The 14311-nt window shown below is 39.2% G+C and overlaps 1 protein-coding gene across 2 annotated transcripts in view; it reads right to left on the reverse strand.

The window, feature by feature from the left end:
- ARK2N (arkadia (RNF111) N-terminal like PKA signaling regulator 2N) overlaps window positions 1-14311 on the reverse strand; it is a 45409-nt gene that overhangs the window by 25917 nt on the left and 5181 nt on the right. For both annotated transcript variants that reach the window (XM_080371633.1, XM_080371634.1), the window contains exon 2: window positions 2626-3442. In XM_080371633.1, the coding sequence (XP_080227759.1) occupies window positions 2626-3349 (724 nt within the window). In that variant the 5' untranslated portion in view covers window positions 3350-3442. The remainder of the gene's footprint in view (window positions 1-2625; window positions 3443-14311) is intronic.

Genomic DNA, 14311 nt, shown 5'->3' on the forward strand with positions numbered 1-14311 from the left:
GGTATAACATTCATACATGAAAGCCACATTAACTTGTTATTAAAAATTTTAGAGCATCTCTGTTGGCAACGCTATTTTTCAGGCAACAGACATTTGAAAATCAGTCCCCATAATAAGTGACGCTGAGACAGTTTACTAACACTACACTTGAAGTGCCCAAACACAGTAAGACTAAGGGGAATACAGGCTACCTGTAAAATTCTTCTGCATTAATGTGTATGGATCTTTTTCAAAAGTAAAGGCAAGAGTTTTTTCATGCTTTTGTCCTTCTGACAGGTGCACTGTAGTTTCTTGAAGCTCACATTCAAGTTAAGCCTCTCAGCTTTTGACTGTGTGCAGGGGACACTCATAGCCTGAGTTTCCAGTAATGCTTTTTGATACCCTGTATTACTTGCTACCCACATGATAATTCCCTAAGTTTTTAGGTTATTCACAGTGTAATGCTAAGTGCACCAAAATGGCTTTCTAGTCCAAAAAAATAAACTAAGCACTTTGCCAGTTCCAAGAAGTGGGATCGCAGATGGCATGTGAACCTACTGCTGCGACAGAGAGCTGGGAGTCCTGCTCAGACTCACAGCTCCGCTGCATCAGCATGCTAAGACCACAAGTAGCACAGGATGCATTTTTGGCCAACCTCGTCCTTACCTCTCTAGAGAATATTTTTCTCTTGTACTTGAAGACTGTTTCCCACAAACCAAGTTGTTTCTATTTAAAGGAAAACCACAATGTGGCAGGTACGCATTGCGTCTAATTCCAAAAGGACAGGTCAGAAGTTTTAATGTCTTAAATGTAATTTAGTATCAAGCAGATTATACACGTGCTATGAAATAAGAATAAAGGTCGCTATTCCTCAGAACGGTTTTTGCACTCCCACATCTTGCATCGCAGGTAAAATTGGGCCTTGGTGTGATCGTGACTAAGCAATCAAGTTATTTCATGCACTGCAATGGGATGTTTTCACTGCAGGCATCTCACGATTAAGACTGAGAGCTCAAATGCAGAAGAGCCTAGTGACACAGAAAAAGTACCCTAGAGCGGTTTCAGGTCTCTGCAATGGAAGTCAGAAATCTAAGCAGATCTGAAAATACCGTGTGGTGCCTTTCTGGGTCACAAGGTACTTTCATGACTTAAAAAAAGAATATAACCTGGGGGATTGATTATGTGTATTTTGGGTTTTTTTGGGGGCGTGGGGTGGAACCTGTCCCAAAACTCAATGAAACAACTTTCTCTGACAGGCTCTAATTGCCCAGCAAAGTGTAAATACAGTAAATAAAAAGGCACAAAAGTATGAAAGTTAGAAGTTTGACCAACTACAAAATGGGTAAAAATAATTTTAGATCTCTATTAAAAGTTTACTACACAATAATTATAGGAGAACTATACCTTTCCCAGACTTTCCAATAATAAACATTAACTTCCTTTGTGCAACCTGCTTCCTAGCAGTATGCGGGGAAAAAAGCCAATTCTCATGGTTACAGAATAATTCACCATAATCAAGTCAGTTAAAACAGTTATTTGTAAAATCTGCTGCAAATATTTTAAATAATTCATCAAGCAAACATTAATTCCGCAACTTCAGACTAATTATTGCAGTTTTTCTTTAAATGTCCTTGCCCTGTGTAAACTGAGATTTATAAAAAAACAAAAGACTTCTAGCACAAGAGGCAAAAAGGCATGTAACCCAGTAAAAATTGGCAAGCCAAAAAGTTTATTTTTATGTGAATTTACTTTTGATTGCCATATGAAGATTGCCGTATGATGACTGTTCTATGGTATAATATGCTGCAAGAATAATTCACACAAAATCCTGTCCACAGCATTTGGGCTGATCAAGTAACAAAGACTCAGCAGACAAAGAACTTGAAGAATTAATCTTTCTTTTGCTAATAAAATAATGAGAAGGCCCCTATAATTTGCTTCCTCCAATCTTAACATGGATGTGCCAGAAAACTGAAAGTATAGAAATTCTAGATCCTTACGACATAAGGAAGTGGTAACAGCTTTGCCTGAAATGTTGAAAATTTAGGTGTGGATATAGCCTGGGCACCTGTGTAAACAAATTCATATTTACATCCTAAAATAGGTGACCAGCTGCAATCTGCAAGGATTTACAATAAGGCTAAGTAGGTTTGCCATGCACTGAAACAGAGAGCTGAAAGCACAGCAGAAGTGCAATGATGAACAGGGCCTTACTTTAACACAGGCAAGAGGTATGCCACATTATTTCCAACACAGCTGTTGAGCTGTGGCCTTAACGTATTAAAGCAAAGCTGGCCACTTATCTCTAAGAATGTATTTATTAGATCATCACCATCTAATGGGATTTGACAGCACTGATAGGAGTTCATATAGGCTTACAAAGGAAAAGATCTGAAAATTCCAGAATTCAAAGATGGTCCTTCCTCCCATTTGCCATTTCTATGTTTTGTTGGTGTGCAAAAGTGCACTGAAACCTCAGAACAGATTTTTAAATTTGCCCATGTCTTGTTAATATACTGCAGTCTTCAAATTTACACAGAGCTGCAGTTCTCCCGGTTTTTCTCAAGTGTCACTCATCTAATTTAGCATGACAGCTGAGAAACGATGTCAGATGCGTTACAGTTCAGTTTAAAAAACATCCTCTACCTGGTATCTCTGCAGTGATTGTCTTGCTGCTCCCTGAAACCTCTTCATCATCATCTGAGGAACTCGTGCTTGAGTCACATGTCAGGTCACTATCACTGGTACTGCTGTCCTGCAGCAGGTTGTACTTCTTGCGAGCAGCTGCTTCCCGTTTCTGTCTTAAGAGCCGGATTCTTTCTTTGTGCTTTTGGCTTCGATGACCTTTTACCTTGGTAACTCGACCATTCTCCTGATCACTAGACTGTCGGTTTTTCTTGGCAGCCATTGTTGAAGTTTCACTTTCGGACCTGGATCGTCTGGATTTCCTCCCAGCTGCAGCCCCAGACACTGCAGAAGAGTCTCCCTCTACAGCAGCTTCAGCGTGACAGGGCTCATTGTCTTCTGTGGAAGACAATGTATCTGAGTCAGCCAAATGCCCACTGGAAGAAGGGGAAAGCATACAATGGTTAGAAGAGTCACTCTCGTAAACTCGACCACCCGGTGGCTTATCACTCTCTGTAGATGCTAGCTGAGACTCCGAGGAGTCTCGCCTCAGTTCCATCAGTAAGCAAGGCATCGAAGAGAGCACTGCAGAGTCTGCTGCAGCGGGCACGTTGTCTTTCTGAGTTTGCGTCTCCAGGTCTATAGGTACATCTTCATCAGGAGCAGTCTCTTGCTTTTCTGAAGTCTTTGGTGGAACTTCTGAATCAACAAGTTCTTCTGCTTTTCCGACCTCCTCCATCTTCATTTCAGAACACTAAAGTCCTCTTGGTCTCAAAGCATGGAGCACGTGGTCTGGAAGACTGGGTTAAACAGATCTGGTCTTCAACAATACAGCAGCCTGCACGAGAACAGAACAGGAAGAACAATTTACCCAGATAACTCACTCAATCCTGCTCTTCACAGTATTACCTAAACAACTCGCTGCTTTCAGTTACAGTCAGGATCACATTGGTTTTCTTCATTTACTTTTTCCTAGTGAACTCATCCAGTTACACCAAACTATTCTTCCTTCTACACACCCATGAAAGACTGTACTGGAATCACATTAAACATGGTTCACCTCACTAGGATAATCCAAACAGACGAGAAAAATAAGAAAAATCTTTTTAAAGCTTAAATCTATACATTATAAGCAACATACACTACAATTCTTTACCTAGAACTTTAAAACCTATTTTAATGGAGAATTTCAGTCCGTATGAACAATGCCAGCCTGAAAATTCCCAGTCCAGGTAGTCATCCACCTGGACAGACCAGAATATAGTTCAGTTTCCACATCTATGAGAAATCTACTTTCAGTTGAACAGGACCTCAACCTTATAAAATTACAATGGTTTTATGGCATTTACAGACTCACAGTACCAACATGACACAGCAGAAACCCAGTCACTTTGAGCAGACACCAAGCAGCTGCTGAACATTACAGAGCAAGACTACACATACCTTCCTTTGCCAGTGGAACACCTCTGCCAGTAGCTTTTATGTACCAAAGACATATTTACATGAAGTGCCATGAAGCAATACTAAATTGTCGTAGACAGGGTTTACGACATCTATGGGCAGTGTCTTTAGAGACATTATAGCTACATACAACACAGATATGTTCTCAGCAGAGAACCACTATGCTGGTGAGTCATGTAAAGTCTTTTTAGGAGCATCTAATACTCAGGGAGCACTTGAATGGTGTCTCTCCCATACAAGTCCTGGTTACATGAGAACCTACAGGCTGACCTAGTTTCTCTCAAATCTGCCAGGAAAACAGCACCAAATAGTATGGGCTGCAAGCAGGAACCAGTATCCACCCACACCAGTATCCTACATTTTACTTCAAGTTATAATTTAATAAATTGCATTGCTTCAGTGCAAATACAAAATCCAAGCTATTTATCTGATTGATAACTTGTATGTTATCAACCCAGAACTACCTGAAGCAACTTCAGGGAAATTTTGTTTGAGAGATCAATATTTACCATTTTATCTTCATTATTCACACTTTGCCTTCCACCTAAATTTTCACCTCAAACTCCATATAGAATAAAGATCTTTCATTACTGCAGTCGCTTACAGGTGAATGGTATGGAACAAATCATTTATGGGTTGAAAAATATCATAAACAATAAATTTATGGCACTTCAAAAAAGCGTAGACAAGAAGAAGCAGTAGTAAGATTTAATCTACTGTTTTTTTTAAAAAAAAGCATTTCTGCAGACAAAGGCAATTAGTCCTTGAGCAGTATGAGAAAGTGTGGATGGTTCAAAGATTTTTCTGTACCCTGACAAACCTTCCTCGGTCTCCTGAACCAACCCCAAGCTGCCTGTAATTATATGTATATAATCATATGCTGCTTCCCCCCACTCCACCTACAGCGCGGAAGGTTACTTCCCTCCTAAAAAGTGCTGCCAAAGGCTCAGTGTTGTCCCGTCTGCCCTAACCCACTCTGAAACTTCATTTTTAAATACTAAAATAGAATTCATGCTTCTTTCAGGCTAATGAATGAAGTGTTGTATAGTACAAGGGAATTATGAAAATATTTATGGGAGAGAAACACCAGTTAAGGAAAAAAGCTTATTTACTACCAGACAACAGAAGAAAGATGGAGATAACTCTAAGTCTGCTAAACATGAAAAAAAAACCAAACACACCAAATCAATACCCCAAATGAATAAACCTGTGGATAACTGGCTAGCTGAAAAGGGTCACATAGACATAGTCCAGCTGGCTGGACAAAAATGCACATCGCTCTCAGCTTATCTGAAGTAAAGCAAAATACACTGTCTTTGGCTGTCCTTGTTACACAATAACAGGAAGATTTTGGTGGGAAAAGAATGTTGCAGGTGGGAACAGGTAACTACAGAAGAGAAACTAGGGGCGGACTTGGTATTTAGGCAACTAACCAATAATGAGCTTAACTTTTGTAATATGTATGAGCTAATTATAACAAGGCATAAAAGGTGACTGTAAGAGACAATAAACGAAGTCTGCTGATCACTCATATTGAGTGACTGTGTCTTCCCTCCGTCGCAACATAAACCCAGTATTTTACTTCCAAACAAACAAAAAAAAAGAAAGAATAAGATACATACTGTAAAATACAAGAACATATAAAGAAAAATGTTTGCCAATACTGGGTAAAACCCTCTTGAAAGCAACTTAAAAAGAAGAATTTTTGGGGATGGCAATTTAATGTAGGCAATAAATGTCACATAGGAACCAATTCTTTTTCCAAGGCCACAGCGCAGCACCAAACCTAGATGAACACGTAAGTTCTGAGACATAAATGCATCTCAATACTGTAATAGAATCAGTATTTCCACATATTAAATCTGCAAATCTACACTATCAAATAACTCTCTTATTATATGGGTAAGTAAAACACAGCTTTGACTACTGAATGACTGGCCAAGAGTGTTACACAGTGGGATATGTATTGTACCTGCTAATGCAGCTCCCAGCTTCACTTGGGTCATGCACTTTGAAAAGAAAAATAAATTTTCTAGGAGTTTTGAAACATACATGCAAGAACATATTTGGCCGCTTGCATACCAAAAGAACATTAGCTGTGCTGGAAGAAAAGTATTTAAATATTCATATTAATAACTGCAGAACAGCTTCTGCACTATTCATTGTTTTAGCCTGGGGGACACAAAGAACACAGCTCAAAACAAAGCTAAAGGGCTGCCAAAGTGAACTAGGGATTATTTTTTTTTCCACAAACATCCTACTTGGGAACATCTACCTCACAGCTCCCAAAGGGATTAAGAACACCCGTACTTTACCCTTCCATCTCTCTGGCCTACCAGCCAGAAAAAAATACGTTTCATCTACATGTTGCCACCTTGCTAACAGTCTAATTACAATGACTTAAGATTATTATTTTTTATTATTAAGTAGAGGCTTACTTTTACTACTCAAACCTGTTTTCACCTCCCACACAGTGATCAGTGAATTGTATTTTCAGTGAGAAGGCAGCACAGGGACTAGTGACTTCATAGAAGTGTGTCTTGTCAATGTGGAAATGTGTCTCTGTGTGTGTGGAAAAAACACTTGCTCCGAGAGGTCTGTGCTCTCCAGGTCCCTTGAACGGGTTATTTAAATGTCAACAATTCGAGGATTAGTATGTATATAAAAAAGAACTTCATATTTATCTCAGTGGAAAAAAGTGTATTGTAACTCAGACTTTGCTGCAGGGCAGAATACAAACAGTTCAGGGGGAAATATCGACACCAGGAAAGCCCTGTCTCAAAGAAAGAAAAAATTTACATATTCAGTTTTACTTGAGAAATGTATAGTATACATCAGGGAAGAGACTGTGCTGAAAAACTCCCATTCTTTTCTTGCCACTCATTTTTCTAGTAACAGTACTAGAAAAGGCACTCTCAAGGTGATGCTATAGAAAGACTAGTTTTTTGCTTAAATGAGAACGTGGTACTGAAAAATAAGTTGTGATGCTTACAGACACAGATGGATACTTAATCAGACATTGCTCAGAAATGTCATTATCCTTTTTCTGAAGCACAGATCATGCACTGATAATTTTAAACAGCAGTTCTGTAAAAACTTCTGTGCTGTATTTTTTTCAACAGAAATTATTTTATTTTCCAGTCACACACAGAATACACCAGTATGCAGAAGCCATTAAATATCTAACTGTACCATTACCTGGAAAATATTTTCCAATCATGGACTCATTTGTAAAGGCAGAGAATTTGCACACCATGAAACCCATGCTTCAGTGAAGAAACCCAAAAGGATTTTGAAGGTCAGATTAGCATAGACCGCCCAGCCAGCCTAAAAGTTTGCTGCCACTACCAGGGTTACCCCCCTACTTTTTTACCACCTAATGGTGAGTGCACAATCATATTCCCTCCTTTGCACCAAAATTGGCTCATCCTTTCTTGGGTAAGTTTACTTTGCTAAGCCAGCAGGAAACAAACCAAGAAAATCAGTAAGTTTTTCTGCCAGAGCTGGCAGGAAGGAGGGAAGGGAAGGCAAGCACAAACCATCTCTTTAGAAAAAAAAAAATCTGATTAAAAAGTACCTGCTGTTTGGTCTCATCACACCCTGAACTCACAGGCTCTGACTAGCCACAGGAGAGGGTACAGAGTGTTTCTTTGACAGCACTGTTCACTCTGAGAAGAGATTTTTGAAGATTACAAAAATTAAAAAAAACTAAATTCAGAGGTGTTAATAGTTTGCTAAAGAACAACTATCATAGAATGTACGGTATTAACATACTACTGCACAAAGAGTTATATCAAAGAAGGCATGCATGCCCTTTATCAGTCAATAACTGGCCCCTCATACCTCATCCTTCATATTTTTGTTTGGTTTGCTCTCAGTAGATGTTCTTCTTTATAACCATATATTCTGCAATGTCAGAAGGAAATGAGTTTCACCCAAACACATGACAAGGCCTGAAATACTTACTAACCACTATGACACCCTAACCTTAATTGTACATTGTCCTTTTAGGTGTTACTGAACTGATTAACGATAAAGAATGCCTAGCTTATATGAAGCAAACCAGTTGTTGTTCTCAGCAGCTGTGGATATGACAGATTCTTCAGAAGTACTAGCTTTTTCACAGCAGCTTGCTGTTAAAAGTTACTTTAGTTTACTACTGACACATTTCCTCTTATTCAGAGTCCAAGAAACCACTTTTTTCCCCTGCTTACAACCGTAACGCATTCTTATGCCAGTTCTAGCAACTGTTTAAATGAAAAACATTATCTAGCAGAACTTTTAATGCCATTTTAGTTAGCGCTGGAAGAAAATTTTGAACCACCCTACCTCCATGCATCACTAGCCATTCATTCACAAGCTGTAATTTAAAAAAAAAAGTTGAATTTTCTATGTTTGTGCAGAAAATAACAAGTACATTCCTTAAGTTTTTGTGACTACATAAATGAAAAGTCAAACTGCACTGCTGCACAGCAGTTAGCTATTCAGAATACACAGCTAACGCCTGAGGTCCTTCCAAAGCATCTACTACCTTACTGTTCCAGCATCACAGAAGTCAGTATTTTCATCTAAATCTGAATGTTTTTGTATTTATACTGAATTTAAAGACTACAGTAGCTCATAATCACATATACAACTATTTTCATCACCAGTGGATTACATGATCTCACATTTACCAACATAACTGAGCACAGATGGAATAAATCAAGAGCTGTGAGAGGCTAATAAACTGAGGCTAATCAAATTAGGTAAAACTGTTGACTTTTTTTAAAAAATGTAAACCCTCAGGCAAGCTCATCAAGAACTCCGAATCAAACACTTGACAGACTATGTGTCTAAGGATGGTGGGTTGGGAAAGGACAGAAGCAGCACATGAACTGGATGCTGAAGAGCTGATTGTAATGCACAAGTTGCTTCATAATACAGGAGAAACTTTTGGCAAAGACTGGTTACATCCTCTTCTGATGGAGCGCTGCATACCTCTGAAGATGTGAAGTCTTAATGACTGTCCACTTCTGAAGCTTCACCAAAAACTTCCATAGCTGTATCTGCATGTTGGTCATGCTGTTTTTCTACTCAAATCACCTTCCTTTCCATTAAAAGCCAACACAATTCAGCAAACACACCAGTGACATTCTAGTACGATAACATGTAAGATATGCCCAACAGCAAAATGTCTAAGTAACTTAAAAACGTATCAACCCAAATAATTAGACCTCTATCAGAAAAGATTATTCTGCACCCAGCCAAATGCTTCCCAACTGCTGCTTTTTGGACTCATCACCTCCCCAAGACACCATACATGCTTTTTTTATTTTCCTGGAAGTGTCACACACATCCATGCACTTAGATCAACAGAAGTGTGGCCAGCGCTCAATTTAACTCAAGACAGTTGACTCAGCGCTGTGTAGATGTGTGTGCATGATGCTCTAGAGCAGATTTTTCATAACACTAAGCCACCCACACACAGATACCATGCAATTTATATAGTGTTCCTTTGAAAATGCTGCCCTAAAGCTGACTCACTGGCATACAATTCTACCTAAGGCACATTTCTGGGAGTGGAGCTGGCTCTTTATCAGATGATTCATAAATCAGGCCTGGTAGCAATCCTAAAGAATAGGACCCTTCACAACCAACATGGTAAGAGAATTGCCGTACAAAACAAAAGAAGCAAAGATTAAACTGATGCCGTTTCAACTGGTTTTGCATAAACAAGCGAAGGTTAAAAATAGGCTGCTCCTACTGAGTGCTCAACAGGCTGCATATGCAAATTGTCCAAGACTGAATAAAAATTACAAGTGTTAAAGGTTTGCAGAGCATCCTTTACAACCCTGAAAAGCAGCATTCTTCACCATAGCTAAGAAACAAGACTTTACATTTAAATACAGGTTTTTGCGTTGTAATGCTTAATGCATATATTCTGCCTCTTTCAAATGAAAGGTAACTACCAGCTACGGGTTAGCTAAGAAGCCTGCACACAGGCTTCCAAAAACTTTCACCAGCTACACTGGAATCCCCCCCCCAGAATAAAACAAGAAATCAAAGTCCTCATAAAAATAAATTAATTTGCATACAGATAAAGGCACACAGGGTTGGCTGCGCTTAGCCTTCTAAAATTCTCATTTCTTGAGAAAAGTGCTTTCACTGTGAGAAAGCGTGCAGAGCTTTAAAGTCTATGTTATAGTTGAAACTGAAATAGCTAGAGTCTGAAATAAATTCACTGAGTATTTATTAAGGCGGGAAAGCAAAACCAGCGCTGGGCAGCCGGGGAGTCACAGCTCCATCCGAGTCTTGCAAATTCCGACAAGTAACACAGCCCTTTTATCCTCAGCTTCAAGGCCAGTTTAAGCAGTTATGCTCTCAGTCCCGTAGCAAGAAGCTGTACATTACAAACTAAACTATTTTTACACTAAAGTCTAGACGAAGACAAAGTTGTCATAGTTACATGAAATTATGGTTTAACATTGGCCTTGAGGGGGTACATCTCCAGCCGCATGGTTAACAGTTAACTTTTCTCACCAGACAAAACATTCCCAAATCTGTTACAGCAAGATCATTCCTTTTGTTAAAAAACCCTTTGATCAGCAAATTACCCTTAGTTACTTATTACAGTCTACAATGCTCTCTACACTAAAAATTAGAGGGGGCATATTTTTATTACTATCTGTTCCTAAAAATTAAAGGGACTCGCTCTAAGATTTTTTCATTATTCTTTCAACAAAACTAGTGACTGAAATCAGTGCTAGGATAGCCATGCTTCATTTCTTTTTCTCTCTACCATATATTAGCTTTCAGAAGATCACCCTACTGAGGATAGTCACACAGATGTACTGTACCATCTTTTCCTAAGATACTGAGTTTAAAAAAATTTCTCACTTTATTTCTGTTAGTCAAAGGAAATGTATTTTGTGGTTTCTCTGCTGGTTCATGCCATTCTGTATAAACAGACTGCTTCTTCTCAAGAAGCATTGGTCTATCGGTCTACTATGGTCAATAAAGTAATGCTCACATCAAAGCCCCACTTTAAATTGCTAGAGCATAACTGTAACGAATTAATCATGATTTTCAGATCACAGATTTTCTTCTGATTAAAAACATTTATCTGAAATATCCTGAAAGTAATCAATCATCGTGTTAGTCGCCAATAGCTAAAACTGGCTGATCAGGACAACTGCAACATAGCTTTGAAGTAGTAAAATTATCTCAGCACTGTAGTATTCATTTGAGAAGGGCTTGTGCTGTTGCCTGCAAAAACCAAAGCCAGTCCAGCATGAACAGGCGCAAACACTCCTTGCTATTGCTGTACTTTGGAAATCTTGAAGTAGCAGTGTGCGCCATGGGACAGGCGTTGCAGTTCCAGGAGCCCTAAGCCCACCCCACAACCCACTGCCACTGTAAAGAGGCAGAAGTGCCTGCCTGCTGGGCCAGGTAGCACCCATCAAGTCCTTTTGTAATTAACGTCCCAGTCAAAAGCTGTGCACCTTACCATCAGGCTACTTAGCTGAATGAGATCAGAGTCAGGGTCCAGAATTACAGCAAGGCGAGCATCTTACACAACAGACAGCAGCAACAGGCCTGGAGCAAGGGAGAACACTGGACGACAGATCTGACCTTGCAAAACACCACTCCAAAATTGCACAACCTTTGACATCAGGAGGAGAGATACTCTCAGCAGATATAAGAGCTGTTTTGTTGAGTTCTATGTAACGTTCCTTTCCAGTAACAGTGCTGCCTACCTAACCAATGCCACAACCACCTGGGCTGTTCTTGAGGGTACTTCAGTAGCCCACACAGCGACTCACCAGCATCTCCCCATCTCTTACAGCTATCAAAGAGTTCGAGTCACTGAGTGGAGTACCTCCTGGTACACTGAGCGTACCACCACAAGTGGTACAGGTTTACAACAGCCATTTAACCAAGATGAGTCAAGAGATATTAAGTGACTCTACAGTCTGTACGTATTTTATGATCAGACATTTTTACACATCTTTCCTACAAGAAATAAAACCAACCCTTCAAATACCTTAACAGCAGTACTGTATCTTTGCTCTACATCAGTATCATCCTGGCATAGGGCAGTAACATGCCCATTTTATGGTCTGACCAAGCAAAGAAAAGATATGATATGCTTAAATTCTACAGAAAGGCTGAAAAGGAGCTGGAAGCCAACCAAACCCTGATCTCAAGTCATTTTCTCATCCACAACCCACTAATACTATTCATTTATTTATTTAATTATTAAGCTATAGTATAAAATCTAAATATTGCAACACGAACTTGCAGTAGGTATATTCCTGAAAAATAAATAGTATCAATACAGTAAAGACAAAGTCACATCACATTCAAATTATGGAAATTTTACTAACAGTAGGATACCAGCTGCTCTTGGGCTGTTCTTGACACCAAACGCTTGATGGTTTTTGGGCCAGTAGTAAGCGATGCCAATTGATTTCTGCATCCACCAGATTGCTAACAATCGATACCATAGTCTTCACATGTCCAAAGTGCTCCTAAAGAAAGCACTCATGACACTGGTCTGTCATGACCTGATTAGAACTCAGTAAAAGCAGCAGGTACAGCTTCACTGGAAACAATCCACTACCTTCTCATCAAGAAAGCCCACCCATGCCACCAATCCATACTCAAGAGCACAGTTAACTCAAGGCAGCCAACCTATGAGTTCATAAAAAATCTTTACAAATCCTTAGTTGAGCTTTCCCAAGAAACTAATGCAACAAAAGTTAAATCCTTGTAGGATGCCACCAGCCATAGACAAACATCTGTGGGCACTGGCAGAATTAAAGGGACTGTGGCATGGTCTCTTATGGAAGGAGAATGAAGCATGGTAAGGAAAAAGAACAGTGCAGGACAGGCTTAATTTAGAATAAACTTCTGACAAAGAACATATGAAAACAAAGTAAACACTGGTTGGTTCTGCAAATGAGTAAAAGCTACTTCAGGTTATTTCAAAAAACCAGAACTGACTGGGTCAAAAGCCAGTTACATCTGCGCTATGAATAGCGCCTCTAACATGGGCTTTACTATCGGATACTTCCTACAGTATTTACTCCCAGTTGGCAGAGGTGAAGAAATTTGAACTCTACTTTCAGAGGATAACAGACAGACCAGGAAACAGACATTTCTTCCTCACAACATACAGGAGACTTTGCATGTATTTGACTACAGAAATTAAGTAACAGCACGTAAGAGGGTACCAAGTTACCAGCTATAAAAGGAACAAAAGAAAATTAAAAGGTAGTTTTCACCAGTACCATGCGAGTCCTGACATGAATTAAACAAAAAAAACACACCAAAAATCACCTTACTTTTAAATAAAAGCACCATTTACCCCAAAATGATTTGTTGCATTACTGTTCTTGATTTAGGAAAAAAGCTGAACTGACAGAGCTTTCTGAAGAATAAAGCTAATGGTTAGCAACAGGAGACGCAAACAATATATACAACTTCCCAGCAAAAGAGGAGACAGAAGAAAAAAAAAAAGCATCAAGTCTGGAGCATTAATTCAATCCCATTCTGTTAATTCAACACAGTCTTATTACTGCTGCACCTTGCTGAGTTCCATACAAACAATGAAATGCACTACAGGTGTTAAAAAGCAGAAAAACCATATTGATCTTGTAAAACAAAAATGGGAGATCAAGTGGCTGTTATCGAACTAACTTTAAATTGGGGTGAGTTCTATAACTTCAGAAGCCCTTGATAATTGGCTAACTCTGGCAAGATATTCACTAAATCTCCCTAGCTTAGTTTTACAGCATTCAATTTTCTTTTTTACACTGGATTTTCTTTATTACAGTGAGTGGATCCAAAGCCTGTGAATTGCTTTTAAGGTGACTTATTAATATGAGTAACTGGAACCATGGAAAATAAAAATTCACCTTAAAGGCTCTTTAAAAAACAATACTCAATGAAACGTTTATTTTTATAACTCCTCACAGATTCTGTGTAGTTCTGATCAAAAGGTAAATACCAGCTCTGGAGGAACCATAGCTACTGACAACTGAAATGGTATTTATTGGTAATGCAGCTCATGGGCACTGCTACCCACAAGCCCATTTTTCCCCACAACGACAACTTCATTTCCAAAAGACACCTTATTAAACACGATGAGGCCTGAGGCTACCAGCACTTATTCAACTTCATTAGCAGCCAGCCTCTAAACCTCCCTCTTATCTTACATGGTATTTCCAACTACAAGCACAGGGAACTAGCAGACAGCTTC

The sequence above is a fragment of the Falco punctatus genome (genome assembly GCF_963210335.1).
Source record: "Falco punctatus genome assembly, chromosome: Z".
Taxonomy (NCBI): Eukaryota; Metazoa; Chordata; class Aves; order Falconiformes; family Falconidae; genus Falco; species Falco punctatus.